The sequence below is a fragment of the Myxocyprinus asiaticus genome, chromosome 31 (genome assembly GCF_019703515.2).
Source record: "Myxocyprinus asiaticus isolate MX2 ecotype Aquarium Trade chromosome 31, UBuf_Myxa_2, whole genome shotgun sequence".
NCBI classification, from domain to species: Eukaryota; Metazoa; Chordata; class Actinopteri; order Cypriniformes; family Catostomidae; genus Myxocyprinus; species Myxocyprinus asiaticus.
The window spans coordinates 5,277,780-5,295,811 of NC_059374.1; the positions used below are offsets into that span (position 1 = coordinate 5,277,780).

The 18,032-nt window shown below is 39.2% G+C and overlaps 1 protein-coding gene across 5 annotated transcripts in view; it reads right to left on the reverse strand.

Annotated features, from left to right (window-relative positions):
- Positions 1-18,032, reverse strand: part of urb1 (URB1 ribosome biogenesis homolog) — a 77,281-nt gene that overhangs the window by 51,457 nt on the left and 7,792 nt on the right. For 2 of the 5 annotated variants that reach the window (XM_051665615.1, XM_051665617.1), the window contains 10 exons: positions 17,354-17,450; positions 17,183-17,268; positions 16,975-17,100; positions 15,427-15,551; positions 14,155-14,350; positions 12,322-12,459; positions 9,667-9,840; positions 9,453-9,576; positions 5,805-5,930; positions 5,553-5,665 (listed from right to left, as the gene is read on the reverse strand). In XM_051665615.1, the coding sequence (XP_051521575.1) occupies positions 5,553-5,665; positions 5,805-5,930; positions 9,453-9,576; positions 9,667-9,840; positions 12,322-12,459; positions 14,155-14,350; positions 15,427-15,551; positions 16,975-17,100; positions 17,183-17,268; positions 17,354-17,450 (1,305 nt within the window). Of the gene's footprint in view, positions 1-5,552; positions 5,666-5,804; positions 5,931-9,452; positions 9,577-9,666; positions 9,841-12,321; positions 12,460-14,154; positions 14,351-15,426; positions 15,552-16,974; positions 17,101-17,182; positions 17,269-17,353; positions 17,451-18,032 lie in introns of those variants that run through there. The other 3 variants (XM_051665616.1, XM_051665618.1, XM_051665619.1) reach the window with 3 other exon arrangements.

Below are 18,032 nucleotides of genomic sequence, written 5' to 3' on the forward strand. Positions count from 1 at the left end.
TTTTTCAAAATAAGCCCCATAATTAAAGATAATTCAATACATAATACTCAAAAAAATAATACATTTAAAATATATAATAAATAGCCTATAATACTTCAGGCGAGTACAGCATTGATTTTGAAAATTCAATATCAGCAAATCAGAGACATTCGCATTCGGAAGGGATTAGATTTCTCAGAGGACCCTTGAGTTAGCCGAAAAACATAAGTAATTTGCTCTGAAATTTTTACAGGTTTGTGTGAGAAAAACAGACTTGTAAGATTTGGACAGGATTAAACTCACAAAGTACATCTGTGAAACACGAATTTCCCTAACCTCCTCAGGGAAAACTGGTCCTGTCCAAATAGGGCTTTGGGCTGAAAGACATGACAGATGCTTTTGGAGCAATCCCTGTGGTTGCTTTCAGCATCTCTAGCTATAAATTCAGCATTTTTATGACTTTGTCAAATTGGATGTAGTTTGAAACTTAAGTGGAGTCATGTGACGCTATGCGAGGATCGGACGTGTGAACGGCGAGCTCTGCGCACTTTGCTAGTTTAAACACTTTTAATGATATAAACCGGTGAGATTCGAAACACTGTTTCATAACTGTTCTAGGAGGACAATATGACAAAGAATTCAAAATCCTTGGGCTCTGGAGACATTAAAAGACACTTACGTGCTCAAGCAGATACCCCCGAAAGGGCCGCGAGCCAGGGAGTCGATTTGGTCTGAGAAATGGGGGAAATGCGGCGAGAGTTCCTGGGCATGTCGGCAATGCTGACGAAGGTCGTTGCTGACTTGGAGGAACTGGCTGTGATACATTGATCGATCGCTGCCATGGAGGCGAAGTTCTCTGGGATGGTTACAAGAGTTAGGAATGTCGAGAAATGGATTGATTATCTGGAGTCATAGGAGAGGGAATTATCTGCTAATCCGCTAGCAACCAAGGTGGATTTGGAGCGTGTCTGGGAGAAGTTGGAGGACATGGAGAACCGTAGCCGGCGGAATAACATCCATATTGTCGGAATTCCTGAGGCCAAAAAGGGTTGGGATATGGTGAAATTCCTGGACGGTCTCCTTCCAAAGCTGTTCGATGTAACATTCCATAACCTGGAATTCGAGCGAGCTCACGGGGTTCTGGCGTGGAGATCCGCGGAGGTAGATATGGCCAAATTTCTGAGATCATCCGATAAAGATCTTGTGTTACAAGAGGCAAGGAGTAAAGGAAGGCTTTCTTGGAAAATCCACATCATTTTCTTGTTCCCAGACTTTGCGAATTCGACGAGAGAAGCGTGATCGATTCAAGGAATGCAAGAAACTTTTCAATCAATGGAAGGTCGCTTTTGCACTGATATTCCTGGCCAAATTGAGAATAGATGCCAAGGAGGGCCGTAAAACATTCACATGACCACAGCAATTTATGCCCTTCATAAAGTCAATGGAGTAAGTTATTTTGTGATACTCATGTTGCAGCCAAACAGACCGGCTCACTTATCATTCACTTGATTGTTTGAGGATATTTTTTTGGTGCTGGTTCCACCTAGTGGCTGGAGTTTATTTTGCAGAGTGGCACACCTTCGGTACAGTTTTGTGGATGAATCTACACGCTTGGAGTTTGCTCCGCCTATTGGCTGGAGTTTGTTTTATAGATTATCTTTTGTGGAGTAATTCGGTCTCACAAAATTTGTATAGAAACACCGGACTTGAGCAATCCGACGCAAAGTTGTCGCGGGGGTCCTCGTAGGCGTACATGTACAGTTTGAGTTTGGAGGGATGGACACCAGTTGGCACTATCGTGTGCAGGGTTAATGCGCACGTTTTTCTTTTTTCTGTTTGTTTTGTTCCGGGGGATGTTCAGGTTTTAATGTTCACACCAATATTGGAATGTGGTCTTTATAATATTTTTTTTTTGACACACTTTTTTTTCTTGTATGCCATAAAAAGGAAGGTTATTTCTGTTCTTAAGCGTAAGAAATATGATATAGTGTTTCTTTAAGAAACGTACCTTTCTCCACAGGAAGTGGAAAAATTTGGAAAGATATAGGGTGGGCATTTTTTTTTTTTTTTGTGCTAGCTTGAGTAAGAGCAAGGGAGTCATTACACAGATAAGTAAACATCTACAATTCAAATGTCTCAAACAGAGTAAAGATAAATTAGGAAGAGTCATTATTGTTTTAGCTGAAATTCAAGGGCAAATTCTTATTTTGGCTAATATTTATGCACCTAACGTGGATGATCAGGGCTTTTTTATAGATCCTGAAGGGATGTTGCAAGCCGATGGCACCCCTCATGATATAATACTGGGAGGAGACTTTAATCTTTTTTTTAGACTCAGTCCTTGATCATAGTGAAGCAAAAGGGTGCAAGCCCCCTAGAGCAACATGGATGCTTCACAGGATGTGTAAAAATCTTGGTCTTACAGATATTTGGAGACTTTTGAACCCATATGGTAGGACCATACATTTATTTCCAACAGTCCATAAGATTAACTCTAGAATAGATTTTTTTTAATATATCTAAGTCACCCATTTCATCTGTTGTTGATTGCCCAATTGGAAACATTTTAGTCTCAGATCATGCCCTGGTGTGTCTAGAGGTGTTGCCACATACGTAGAAAAAGAAATCATATAGTTGGCGTTTTAATGGATCCCTTTTGCAAAATCCTTAATTTCAACAAATGCTAAGGACTGAAATCAATATCTATATGGAGACTAACTGGTCCTCAGTATCCTCTGTGGGCGTGGCTTGGGAGGCACTTAAGGCGATTCTTAGGGGCCGGATCATACAGTATGCATCATTCATCAAAACATCCAAAGCACGAGAACTCGTGGAGTTGGAAGGGAATATTAAAAGAAGCGCCGAATGTCATCTAATGCTCTCAAAGAATTGACCCAACTGAAATTAAGATATAATACTATTTTGTCACGGAAGGTGGAGTTTTGGCTATTCAGGGCAAGACAGTCAAACTTCGAGTCAGGGGACAAAGCAGGAAAACCTCTGGCTAGATATGTAAAACAGAGAGAGCCTTTTACTACCATTCCCTCAGTGAAATCTGCTGGTGGTGAAATATTTACCTCGGCCATGAATATTAATAATGCTTTTAAAGAATTCTATCTTGATCTCTATAGTTCCACGTCTTCGTCTACTGATGAAGATATTAGAAACATTGTGGAACCATTAGAACTAAAAAAAAATTTTCTTGATTCTGAGATAGTCTTGGAGGAGCTCGGCAAGGTAATTAAGGCCTTGCCCACAGGCAAGGCTCCGGAGACAGACGGCTTTGCCGCTGAATTTTTTAGATCTTATGCTACAGATCTGGCTCCACTTTTGTTAGAAGTTTATATGGAATCATTAAAGAATGGAAAGCTTCCGCCAACCATGACACAAGCCCGGATCAGTCCGATTCTTAAAAAGGACAAAGATCCAAGAATTACCTTCCAATTTCCCTGATCCAGCTAAATGTAAAAATAGTCAAATTTTGGCTAACCGATTAGGTAAAGCTATGACATCTATTATACATATAGATCAGGTGGGGTTTATTCGGGGCCACAGCTCTTCTGGTAACATTAGGCGTTTCATCAACATCATGTGGTCAGTGGCGAATGATCAGCCTCCTGTCACTGCCATCTCACTTGATGCCGAAAAGGCGTTTGATATGGTAGAATGAGATTATCTTTTTAAGATTTTGGAAATATAAGGGTTCGGGAATACTTTTATTGGATCGATTAAATTACTTGATAGACACCTGGTAGCGGCGGTACAAACAAATGGATTAATTTCAGATTATTTTACTCTGGATAGGAGCACCTGTCAGGGTTGACCTCTTTCCCCATTATTGTTCTGTCTTGCCCTGGAACCATTAGCAGCCACGATAAGAAAGGAAGATGATTTTGCAGGGGGTGTTGGCGGGAGGTATGGTGCATAAACCTTTGCTTTATGCAGATTATATTTTATTATTCGTCTCCGACCCCACTAGATCTATGCCTTGCCTCCACAGAATTATTAATTCCTTTTCTAATTTCTCAGGATACAGAGTCAATTGGTCTAAATCCGAAGCTTTGGCCCTGACAGTGTACTGCCCAGTGACGGCTTTTCAGCCAGGCACCTTCCAGTGGCCCAAACAGGGCATTAAGTATTTGGGCATTTTATTCCCAGCAAATTTGTGTGATTTAGTTATAGTTCATTCTGACCCTTTAATAAAAAGCTTTGAGCAATGTGGGCAGGTGGACTTCATTACATTTATCTATGATTGGGAAGGTTAATGTTATTAAAATGAATTGTATTCCAAAATTCAACTACCTGCTACAATCTCTCCCTGTAGATGTCCCCCTCTCTTATTTCAAGCAATTAGATAGCATAGCGAAGTCCTTCATTTGGAATGGTAAGCATCCCAGATTACATTTCATTAAGTTACACAGGCCAATTGACAAAGGTGAGTGGAGTGATGAGATCCTCTGAAAATTTGGTTCAACATTTTGGGATTCCCAGATCTCAGTTCTTTAGGTATTTACGGCGGCGCCATCTGCTCTGTCTTATTTTTGGGAGTAGCATACACCCCCCTAAAGCACCAGATACTCTGGGAGTGACGATTACTGTTTTTGGAAAAGGTCATGAGGCATCAGTGTATTACTCCCTGCTAGTTCAGAGTCTGGGGGATGGAGCTTCAACTTCTCTCAAGAGATTATGGGAGAAAGACTTAAACTTGGTATTGGAGGAGGGAGTGTGGGCTAGGATTTAAAAAAATGTCAAGTCTGTATCTAGAGATGCAAGGGTGCGCCTCATGCAATTCAAGATTTCATTGGACCCCCTCTAGATTGTATAGGCTTGGTCTTAAAGACACACCCACCTGCTGGCGATGCCAATCAGAAGATGGATACACATGTTTTTTGGTGGTGTGTTAAGATCCAAGAATTTTGGTTGAGGGTTCAGAGTTTTATGTGTGACGTATTGGGCACTCAAATTTCATTTTGACCCAGACTTTGTATTTTATGCGATGGGACGGTCATCAATATAGGGGATAAACACAAAAAATTGGGTCCTGACCAGTGTTACGATAGGTAGACAGATTATTTTAAGGAGATGGAAGTCGGCTGGAGCGCCCTCATTTCAGGAGTGGTGCGCGAAGATGGGGAGGGTGGCAGCTTTTGAGGAGGTGTCATATAGAAGGCTGGGGATCTGGGATGCGTTTGATGGGAAATGGGGCAGATATTTGGTGTTTTTGGGGGACTCTTGGGGAGGGGCTGTTGAGAGAGAAGTATAGTTTTAAATGTGTATGATTATTATATATATATTTTGTTTTGTATAATGATATGTGACCACAGGGATGTTCTTTGTGGGTCAGGGTGGGGTTGGTGATTGGGGAGGGGTAATAGTGGGGGTTAAATGTTGATTCAGTGTATATGTGTTTTGTTTTTCTTGTTATCGTTATCTATTTTATCATATATGTATCAATAAAAAAAAAAAAATGTTAATCGAAAAAAAAAAAAAAAAAAAAAAAAAAAACACACTGAATTAACGCTTTTAGTATAAACAATATTCAAGAAGAAACCTTCCCAAAGGTTTCTTTTTACCTGAACACGGAACCAGGAGAATTTGCTGGCAGGAAGCAGAAGAGTGAGCTGTATAATCTGATACTGCAGAACTGGAGGAACTTCCTGTTTCATTCCCTTATCCGTCACGATGCCTGTAAAATTATTCAATAAGCTGCTCACTAGCCTCTTCCATAATGGCTTAGAGGATAAATACACAATATGTGTTGTACATTTTGTCACATCATGTCACATCATCCAGTCACAATCAAGACTAAAGAAGACATGTTATACCTTTCAGGAGTTTGCTGAAGTCAAATTTGCTCTGGCTGACAAGGTGAGGAACCACCCTTTGATACAAGCACATCACTTGGAGAAGCAACGCTTTCACCAGAATAAGCTTTGGCTCATCCTGTTGTGCTGCAAAGGCAAAGAAAGCCATTTCATACTCATGCTATCTGTACATTAACATTTCTAATAGGGGCCCCAAAATGCATTTGGACACTTAAGCCACAATTAAAATTGTGTCTTTGCATAACAAAATACCACAGCCAGTGGCATTTTATTTAAGAAATAAAGCAGAAACACTAAGCAAAATATTTCACAAAAAGAAGTTTGTTAGGCTACAAAAAAAAAAAAATCTATTGTTCAAAATGAAGCCAAATGTTTTCAGACAAGAGGTTGACCGATTTTTCTGATGGTGGGAAAAGGCCGATAACTGATTAATTGGGCGACTGTAGGTTACAACAGAATGGCACAATCATAAAACATGGCAACAAAGAACAAAATGAAATGACCCGTTCAAAAGTCTGCATACACTTAGTTCTTAATACTGTGTATTGCCCCCTTTAGCATCAATGACAGCGTGAAGTCTTTAGTAATAGTTGTCTATGAGGCCCCAAATTCTTGCAGGTGGTTTAGCTGCCCATTCGTCTTTGCAAAATGCCTCCAGGTCATGCAAAGTCTTCGGTCGTCTGAGATCTCCCCAGAGTGGCTCGATGATATTAAGGTCAGGAGACGGTGATGGCCACTCCAGAACCTTCGCTTTTTTCTGCTGTAACCACTGGAGGGTCAACTTGGCCTTGTGCTTAGGGTCATGTTGTGCTGGAAAGTCCAAGAGCGTCCCGTGCGCAGCTTTCATGCAGAAGAATGCAAATTGTCTGTCAGTATTTTCTGATAACATGCTGCATTCATCTTGCCATCAATTTTCACAAGATTCCCCGTGCCTTTAGAGCTCACACACCCCCAAAACTTCAGTGAGCCACCACCATGCTTCACAGTGGGGATGGTATTCTTTTCACTATAGGCCTTGTTGACCCCTCTCCAAACATAGCGCTTATGGTTGTGACCATAAAGCTCTATTTTGGTCATCACTCCAAATTACAGTGTGCCAGAAGCTGAGGCGTCAAGGTCGGGCATATTGTAATTGGGCTTTTTTTGTGCCATTGGCACAGTAAAGGCTTCTTTCTGGCAACTCGACCATGCAACCCATTTTTGTTCAAGTATCTTCGTATTGTGCTCCTTGAAACAACCACACCGTCTTTTTCCAGAGCAGCCTGTATTTCTCCTGAGGTTACCTGTGGGTTTTTCTTTGTATCCCAAACAATTCTTCTGGCAGTTGTGGCTGAAATGTTTCTTGGTCTACCTGACCTTGGCTTGGTATCAAGAGATTCCTTAATTTTCCAGTTCTTAATAAGTGATTGAACAGTATTAACTGGCATTTTCAAGGCTTTGGATATCTTTTCACATCCTTTTCCATCTTTATAAAGTTCCATTACCTTGTTACGCAGATCTTTTGACAGTTCTTTTCTGCTCCCCATGGCTCAGTATCTAGCCTGCGCAGTGCATCCACGTGAGAGCTAACAAACTCATTGTCTATTTATACACAGACACTAATTGCAATTCAAAAAGCCACAGGTGTGGGAAATTAACCTTTAATTGCCATTTAAACTGGTGTGTGTCACCTTGTGTGTCTGTAACAGGGCCAAACATTCAAGGGTATTTAAACTTTTGATAAGGGCCATTTGGGTGATTTCTGTTATCATTATGATTTAAAAAGGAGCCAAACAACTATGTGATAATAAATGGCTTCATATGATCACTATCCTTAAATAAAAGACAGTTTTTTTGCATGATCAGTCATATTTTCAATATCAATGCCAAAATCTCACAGTTTCTGCCAGGGTATGCAAACTTTTGAGCATAACTGTATAAACGAGCCTGAAATACACAAGGGACTTGTCTCTGTTACAATGCTCTATATGCAAGTATTTACTAAATAAAGCTTATAGCCTATATTTAACTATATTCACCAGATGAAGAGCTTTATATTTATACAGTGGCAAGAAAAATATGTGAACCCTTAGGAATTACCTGCATTTATATATAAATTTGTACATTTTATGTATAAAAATCTGGTTTGAACATCTAAGTTATAATAATGAACACACACAATCAGTTTTAATTAACACACAAACTATTGTATTGTTTCTGTACATACTGAATGCATTATTAAAATATTAGATTGGAAAAAGTATGTGAAGCTCAAGGCTACTGACGTCAACAAAAGCTAATTAGAGTCAGGAGTTGATAAACCATCCAATTATTGAAACAAGATTGGAGGTGTGGGTTAAAGCAACTTTGACTTATAAAAAGCACTCAAACATTTTGAGTTGAGTCAGACAAACTGTCTATAAATGGAGACGATTTAGTACTTTGGTTACTCTCCCTGCAAGTAGCCGTTCAGCCAAGATGACTCAAAGGGCACACCCCAGAATGCTCAATGAGGTTATAAAAAAAAAAAAAAAAAAAGAACCCTAGAGTGATAGCTTAAGACTTGAAGGAATCATTGGAACTGGTTAACATCTTGGTTCATGAGTCTACTATACAAAATTTTTTTTAAATGCATGGTGTCCATGGCAGGAAACCACGAAGAAAGCTGCTGCTTTCCAACAAAAACATTGATGCGCACCTGAAGTTTGCCAAAGACCACCTTGACACTACACAATGCTACTGGGAAAATGTTATGTGAACTGATAAAAAATAAAGTTGAATTGTTTGGGAAGATCACCCATCACTACATATGGCATATAAAGGGTACTGCATACCAACATGAAAACATCATCCCAATGAAGTACAGAAGAGGGAGCATCATGATTCGGGGCTGCTTTGCTGTGACGGGGCCTAGACCGCTTGCCATCATCGAGGGAAAAATGAATTCCCATGTTTATCAAAATATACTACAGGATAATGTCAGGGTGGCTGTGTGTTAGCTGATGCTCAGTACAAGTTGGGTGATGCAGCAGGACAATGACCCTGAAGCCGTCCTACAGAATGGCTTCAAAAAAAGAAAATCCACCTTTTGGAGCAGCCCAGCAAGAGCCCAGACCTTAACCCAATAGAGATGCTGTGGAATGACCTCAAGTGAGCCATTCACACCAGACATCCTGAGAATATGGCTGAACTGAAGCAGTTCTGTAAGGAAGAATGGTCCCAAATTCCTTCTGAATGTTGTGGAGGTCTAATCCGCAGCTACCGGAAATGCTTGGTTGAGGTTATTGCAGCCAAAGGAGGATCGACCAGTTATTAAATCAAAGGGTTCACTTACTTTTTTCACAGCATTGTGAATGTTTAATGGGATGTGTTCAATGAAGTCATGAAAGGTTATAACTGTTTGTGTTGTTAGCTTAAGCACATGGTGTTTGTCAATACTTGTGACTTTGATGAACATTAGATCACATTTTAGGACCAATTAATGCAGAAAACCATTGGTAAAACTGATATATCAGTCTTAGACTCAAATGTTACTGGAACAGCTGTGTGAAAGTTAGAAGAGTGAATAGTTTTGAAAAAACCTCTAGCATCATGCAATGACATGTTTAAGTGTGGCCTAAGTGTGCCAAAGTGTCCAAACATTTTAAAAGATTTAAATTTGACCATTACTGTGTTCTTCAGCCTCTCTCTTGTCCTCTTTTTTATGTCCTGTGGTCTTGATATTTGCTCCATCGTCATTCTCCTTTGAGAGCGACTGCCATTTGGAAACAATGGACACCATGTCTGGTAGAATCTATAAGATAAAAGGATTAAATACTGATCTGGTTTCTACACTACAATCTGCACAGTGTTGGGTTTAACAAAACTTAATAATTCTTCTCACTTTGCTCAAGGCCTGTCTGTAAAGCTGAACAAACTCATCCATCATGGCAGGGCTGTAAATTTCTGAACTCTCCCAGACTGTTCTGTCCAGACAGTGCTCAATATTTTTCTGTGCTCGCTTCAGGATGAAGGTCAGGAGGGAAAGAGTTGTGTGCTGAACCACCAAGTTAGGTAACTGTTAAGAGAAACATGAGTGGCAAATTACAATCACACTGATGACAGGAGTATTCAATGTGATCTCATTAGTATTCATACATAAAATATACACACATTTTTATTGAAACTGATTAGTAAAATTTTCAATATGGACAGCTTATAAGGTGTAAACCCTTTTAAGTACAACATTTGAGATGTACAAAGTCCTCTAGGATCACTTTTCAATTCAAAGAATTCAAACATTTCTGGCTGTTACAGGTAAGCATACAAACAAAGCTAATGGCACACAACACGGACAAAATGGCAGAATATAACCAGAATTGAAATGAGGAGCCTTAAAAGGCGCCTCAAAAGAAAGTCAAACAAAATTAAACAAAAACAAACAATAAACGAGACTTACCTTTATGACAATTAACCACCAGTCCAAATTTTTTAATCATTACTGCACTATTAAAAGTGGACCATAAGTTAACAACGCATGTATCATGTTGGATTTAGTGTCTTACATGCAAAACACTTAATAAGGAACTATATAGTAGAGGTACACCGATATATCCGTTTTACCAATTAATCGGTGCCGATAGTTGCTTTTTTGATCATCAGTATAAATCTACGCTGATATATTTAGTTTTTCCCTCCGTGGTCCTCTGTGGCCGGCACTAGATGATTTTACACGGTTAGAACAGCTTGGTTCTACAGTATAACGGTGGCCTCTAGAGATGAAATAAAAACAATCACTTGTGGGGATTTGCTGCATCTAAACCTTTCATCATTGATAATATTTAGCCTTATTTTTTATCACCTCACTTTAATGCATATTTGGTTATTTTGATTAGATATATTGTTGAAAATTCAAGCGAGAGCATGCAAAGAAAAATGAGACTTTATAGAAACATGCCCGTCAGCATTGTTTCTCTAACTTCATATCTTGAGAGTAATAACAAACCTCATTCCTCATTAAACCTCATCTGGCGAAATACACTGATAAGCCAAAACATTATGACCACTCAAAGGTGAAGCGAATAACGTTGATCATCTCCTAACAAGGCCACATTTTAAGGTCTGGGTAGATCAGACAGTAAGTGAACAATCAGTTCTCATAGTCAACGTGTTGAATGCAGGAGAAATGGGCAGGAGTAAAGACTTGAGCAACTTTGACAAGGGCTAAATTGTTATGGCCAGACGACTGAGTCAGAGCATCTCTGAAACGGCAAGGCTTGTGGGGTGCTTCCGGTCAGCAGTGGCGAGTACCTAACGACAACACAAACTGGCAACAGGGTGTTGGGTGCCCAAGGCTCATCAATGCGTGAGGGCAACAAAGGCTAACCCATCTGGTCCGAACCGACAGAAGGTCTACTGTGGCACCAGTCACAAAAATGTTTAATGATGGTTATGGGAGGAATGTGTCACAACACAAAGTGCATCGGACCCTGCTGCGTATGGGGCTGCGTTGCTGCAGACCTGTCAGAGTGCCCACGATGACTCCTGTCCACTGTCGAAAGCACCTTCAATGGGCACGTGAAAGTCAGAACGGGACCTTGGAGCAGTGGAAGAAGGTCCCCTGGTCCGATGAGTCCCGCTTTCTTTTATATCACATGGACTACCGTGTATGTGCGCACTGTTTACCTGGGGACGTGATGGCATCAGGGTGCACTTTGGAAAGATGACAAGCCAGTGGAGTGAGTGTGATGCTTTTGGAAATGTTCAGCTTGGAAACCCTGGGTCCGGCCATTCATGTGGACATCAATTTGACACGTGCCACCTACCTAAACATCGTTGCAGACCAGATACACCCCTACATGGCAATGGTATTCCCTGATGGCAGTGGCCTCTTTCAGCAGGATAATGCACCCTGCCACACTGCACACATTGTTTGTGAATGGTTTGAGGAACATGATGAAGAGTTCAAGTTGTTGCCCTGGCCTTCAAATTCCCCAGATCTCAATCCGATTGAGCATGTGCTGGACCAACAAGTCCGATCCACGGCAGCTCCACCTCGTAACTTACAGGACTTGAAGGATCTGCTGCTAATGTCTTGATGCCATATAACACAGGACACCTTCAGGAATCTTGTAGAGTCCATGCCTTGCCATGTCAGTGCTGTTTTGGCGGCATGCAGAGGACCAACAGCAATAGGCAGGTGGTCAAAATGTTTAGGCTCATCTGTGTATTTACAGTCCCCAGTGTGTTTCAGGCTTGTTTATAGTTAAACGTCTAATGCACAAAGTCTCCATTTTTTCTGGGTATTATTGCTATTTTGGTTGAACAATAAACTGCATCTGGAATTTTATTCAGTTTGGAATTTCATGAATGTCTGTGTCTGTGCACGTCTTAGTATGGAAACACTAAGACATTTTTGTAATATTCTATAAATTAATTTTAAAAACGAATTGGCCGATTAATCAGTTATTGGCCTTTTCAACAACCTTAGTTATCAGCATCTGCAAAATCCACTATCGGCAATGGTGGGGCTGTCAGGTATTAGCATTTTGGTGCTTACATTGATCCCCTGAGTGAAGAAGACTTTATTGCACACTGGTGGTAGAGATGTAACCAAGTGCATGGACAGCAGTCGAGGTAAAGGAATCATTTCACGTGCTTCGAAAGCCTTGGACACCTCCGGCTGAGCCTCATAGATCTGCAACAACATCAAATAACAACTATTAGCAAGTTACAGGTGTACTGTACACAGTTTTTGAGTTTTTATAATTTAGGGGAGACTGGGGCTAGTTGTCACTTTTTACTCCAGTGAATATTTCTCAAGGTAGGTTGACTTTTGAACATTTCTGCATAGCCACATACCTTAAAGACTACAAAAAAGCAACCAGGAAAAAGATACAGTTCACTGAACACACGTGAAAACATGTTGTCACAATAAAACCTGCTACTAAATACCAAAATATTATTAAAATAAATATCAAAACCTTTGTCCAAAGAACACATTTAAACCGTTCGGTAAAAATATGCCTTCATAATATATTTGACCCTTGCCTGAACGTATGCCATAGTGGATTGATAATGTCCGCTTGTTTACCAAAGAGCTATACCAAAAATATGCAGATTTCACAAATATTCACAAAAATTATTCTTATATGAGAGGGTAATGAACTAGGTGTTTGAAACCAACCAACATTTGCGCAATTGAACTTTTGACTCCAAATCTTATCTTTACTTAGATATAGCCTTTGTTTCAACTTCCCCATGTGACAACCAGCCCCAGTCCACCCCACCCACCAATCAGTTAGTAAAGGTTTGGCAGCTTTAATTAACTGAAGGATTGGTTTGGTATTAATAGCATTTTTATATCAACTTAATCTTTGCTGTCACAGAGTTTGGACTAAATGCACCTTAAATTAAGTAATTATTAAGGAAGTATTATATACTATTGAATGTGAATTACATGTTTATTAATGGATCATACACACTACTCCACTCACAAAGGAAACTTAAAATGGCATTAAAAATGTATCTGTATTTAACTTGCAGTTAAATACAGCTGCCTATAATAGAAGGGAACAGTATTTTGTCCCACATAGTCAGTGTGATTGAACCATTCAACCACACATTCATAGAGTTAAAAGTACAGTTTCCCAAAAATGAAAATTCTGTCACTATTTTCTCATCCCTCCTGTTGTTCCAAAACCTTATGACATCCTTTCTTCCATGGAACACAAGAGAAGATGTTAGGTAAAATGTCCCGAGTGCTATGAGTGAATGGGACCTGGGGCTATCAAGTTCCAAAAAAACAAACAAACATAAAAGTAGTCCATGGTCATAGTCTTCTGAAGCCATCCAATCGCTTTGTGTGAACAGACTGGAATCTGCTGAAAATCTACCCCTTTGCTCACAAGATTGGCTGATTAGATAATCGCATGGATGATTGTTGGTGCCAGATGGGCTGGTTTGAGTATTTCTGTAACTGTTGATCTCCTGGGATTTTCACGCACAACAGTCTCTAGAATTTACTCAGAATGGTGCCAAAAACAAAAAACATCCAGTGAGCACCAGTTCTGTGGACAGAATTGCCTTCTTGATTACAGAGGTCAACAGAGAGTGGCCAGACTGGTTCGAACTGACAAAGTCTACGGTAACTCAGATAAACACTCTGTACAACTGTGGTGAGAAGAAAATCATCTCAGCACCTCATGCTGTTTTGGCGGCACAAGGGGGACCTACACAATATTAGGCAGGTGGTTAATGTTGTGGCTGGTCGGTGTATTGTATCAAAATGTGTCTGGCCAGATTTGACAATTTACATTTTTGGGTGAACTGTTCCTTTAAGGTTGATATGAACCATGCAAAGCAACCAAAATAAGTAAAAAGTCTCACTTACTTTCTTGAGTAGACTAACGTTGTTCTGCCATACACTCTTGATGCGTGGAGTGAAGGAGAACTGGGTTTCTTTGAAGTATCTGGTCAGTAAATCGGGACTGTTCTTCAGAACACTAACGACCAGCTCCGCCACCATCTCATCTTCTGTCGCCTGCTTCAGCCCCACCAAGAACTGCAGGAGAACAATGTTTCCTGCTCTGGATACAAGAGGATGATTTTTACTGATTTATTGATTGTTTTGTGTTTTCTAATTGTTTAACGGTTTAAATTTGGCAAAAAAGCCTATAATAAGCTATTTAATGGCAGCTTCCATTGAGAAAACGTACCCCATATAGTGGGACAACATGGCCTGCTATAGGTTACAAAAGGTCAAAGTGAGTTCAATTTACTGCATCTTTTCTCTTGGGCAAAGACGAGAAATTGTGACCAAAACTTTGAAGCTCCAAAATGCACATAAAGGCAGTATAAAAGTAATCCATAAAACTCCAGTGGTTTAATCCATGTCTTCAGAAGCCTTCCAATTGGTTTTGGGTGAGAACAGACCAAAATCTACTTTTTCCACTTTAAATCTTGCGACTGCAGTCTCTAGGCACAATTATGATTTCAAGCTTGTTTACACTGCCTGGTGCTTGATGCATGCATAGGGCTCTAGATGGCATTAGAAAGTGTAAATGAGCTTCAAATCATGAACCTGCCTTGAGACTGCAGTCGCAAGATGTAGTGAAAAAACGAGTTACATTTTTGTCTGTTTTCACCCAAAACCAATTAAATCGCTTCAGAAAACATGGATTAAAAAACTGGAGTCTTATAGATTATTTTTATGCTGCGTTTATGTGCTTTTGAGGGCTTTAAAATTTTAGACCCCATTCACTTGCATTGTATGAACCTACAGAGCTGAGATATTCTTCTAAAAATTTGTGTTCAGCAGAAGAAAGAGTCATACACATCTGAGATTGCCAGAGGGTGAGTAAATCATAAGATAATTTTTATTTTGGAGTGAACTATCCTTTTAATGGGTAATAACTAGATAAGAATCAGCCATACAAGAGATCTTACATACAAAATACAGATATTACATTCATTACTTTCTACCATCTCCTCAATAGTAAACACACCTAAGATGTGTTTTACAGTATTTAGGTAAATATGAGTATTTTGAATTTCTTGTATCATTAAAGATGCACACTGTTGTGGCCTAATAAAACACAAAAATTATGAGCATCCTGAACCAACTTGCCCGTTTGCAATCTACTTGACAATCTTAAGGACTTACCGCCCTGCTGTTCCCAGACTCGGGTCTGGAAAACTGATCCCATGTTTGCGCGAGCAGCAGAGGTCGAGGAGGAAGTTATGAACCAGCTCTCTCACGATACGTTTCCCTCCTTCACCCTTCTGTTTCTAAAATACATTTGAATTATTCAAGTATTATCGATATGAAATGCATGGCATTTACAATGCATTTCACTTCAGTAATGGAATGCACTTCTGAGTGAAACAGAATATTCAGTGGGAAATTATGAAGGGGGGGGGGGTCTCTGAATTGGACAGGTAAAACATGCAAGGCTGGCTATGTTATGCTGAATATTATTATCCCTACCCACATGGCCTTGGTTTCATCAGCAGAATAGAAAATTATTTTCAGAGGCAGAGAAAGACATTTTGACATAAGTTTATGCAAACCAACATAATTTGTTATTAGAATAATATGCACTGATGAATTGTGCACAATAAGGCCATGGACATTTATTAAAGGGATGGTTTACCAAAAAAATTAATTTCTCTCATCATTTACTCACCCTCAAGCCATCCCAGATGTGTACGACTTTCTTTCATCTGCAGAACACAAAGATTTTTAGAAGAATATCTCAGCTCTGTAGGTCCATACAATGCAAGTGAATGGTGTCCCATAATTTGAAGGTCCAAAACGCACATAAAGGCAGCATAAAAGTAATCCATACGATTCCAGTGGTTAAATCCATATCTTTAAAAGCAATAGGTGTGGGTGAGAAACAGATCAATATTTAAGTCATTTTTTTACTACAAATCTCAACTTTCACTTCCACAATCTTTTGTTTTTGGGATTTTGCATTCTTTGTGCATAACGCAACCTACTGGGCAGGGAAGATAATTTATTGTAAAAAAAATTCTTCAATGTTGATCTGTTCCTCACCCACACCTTTTATATCACTTCTGAAGATATGGATTCAACCACTGGAGTCTTATTGATTACTTTTATGCTGACTTTGTGCTTTTTGGACCTTCAAAGTTCTCGCCACCATTCACTTGCTTTGTATGGACCTACAGAGCTTAAATATTCCTCTAAAAATCTTTGTTTGTGTTCAGCAGAAGAAAGAAAGTCATATACATCTGGGATGGCATGTGGGTGAGTAAAGGATGAGAGATTTCATTTGTGGGTGAACTATCACTTTAAGAATGTAACCAGTCAATATCATCAATTTTTCATGTTGTTTTTAAATTGAACACAGAACTGTAAATTTTATTTCCAAGTAAACCTTAATATTCAATTAAATTTGAGGAGGATTTGATTTTACTCATCAGGAACTGATTGGATTGTAAAAACTTTATATATGACAGCTTGTAGGTGGTTTGTGGAAAGAGACTGAAAATGAAGAAGTCTTAGTGACATCAGACAAACTGCAAAGTTGTTTCAGAGGTGCAGCACAAAAAGTTATAGCATTTTGATGAAAGATTATAAAAGACAAACCTTTTTTTCCTGGAATAACATGCACTGATTGTGCAGTGATGTAATTGTGCAGTTATAATAGTGTGAGTGCATGTGTGTCCAAACTTTCTACTGTACCTCTTCATCATCCGTGCTGATATCTACGATCCCGTTCCATCTATAGAGAGAGGCTATCTGAGCCAGTACTGAAGGACTAAATAAACGCACCTTCTGAGTTTTAGTGATGGTCTTATTCTGTATGACCTAAAGCCAAACATCACAGAAATCACAGTTAAGATTTGTCCACAGAGCCTCTGATAAATGACACTGCTAGCGGAGCTCTTACTTTTGTTTGAAGGGTGGATAGAATCAGGTTAACTATGGATATTCTGTCATCTTTAAGTCCACTGGACACGATTTCATACAAGAAATCTAAAAAGCAAGAGAAAAATGTTTATGTAAACCAACGAATAAGGTGAACATGTAAAAAAACATTTGAAAAGCACGGATTCAATACCTTTGGTGTCCACAATCTGGCCAATTATTGTATTGTCTCCAGACATCAAGAAAGAGAGGACAAACTGTATGTAAGCCATTCTTATGTCTGGCTTTCCCTGGAAAATATAAGAAGTAAACAAACAGATTTTTTTTAAGTGGGCGAATATGGATTTTTCCAATGGCTTATGTGTATAAATATTTGTATCGGAAGCCCTTTCAACATTTTATCATTTGCAGGATATAGATAATTCAATTTTCACTAGTTAAAAGAAAATGCTAATTCTTGAGTGCAAATGACTATTCCTGATTTCAAAAACTGAATTACAACTAGTGAAAACACAAATTTTTGATATCTATACATATATTTCAACATGTTCAATTTGGTTTTTCAGATATCTGGAAATTAATTTCAGATCAATAAATTGGAGGGGTGAAAGTGTAGATTATAAATATTGATCTGTTTCTCACCCACACCTTTTATATAACTTCTGAAGACATGGATTCAACCACTCAAGTCTTATGGATTACTTTTATGCTGTCTTTGTGCTTTTTGGAACTTCAAAACATTAAGGTCTATTCCCAAATGTACCCATTCACTTGCATTGCGAGGCCCTACAGACCTAAGATATTTTTCTACAAATGATCGTTTGTGTTCAGCAGAAGAAAGTCATACATACTTGGTATGGCATGAGGGTGAG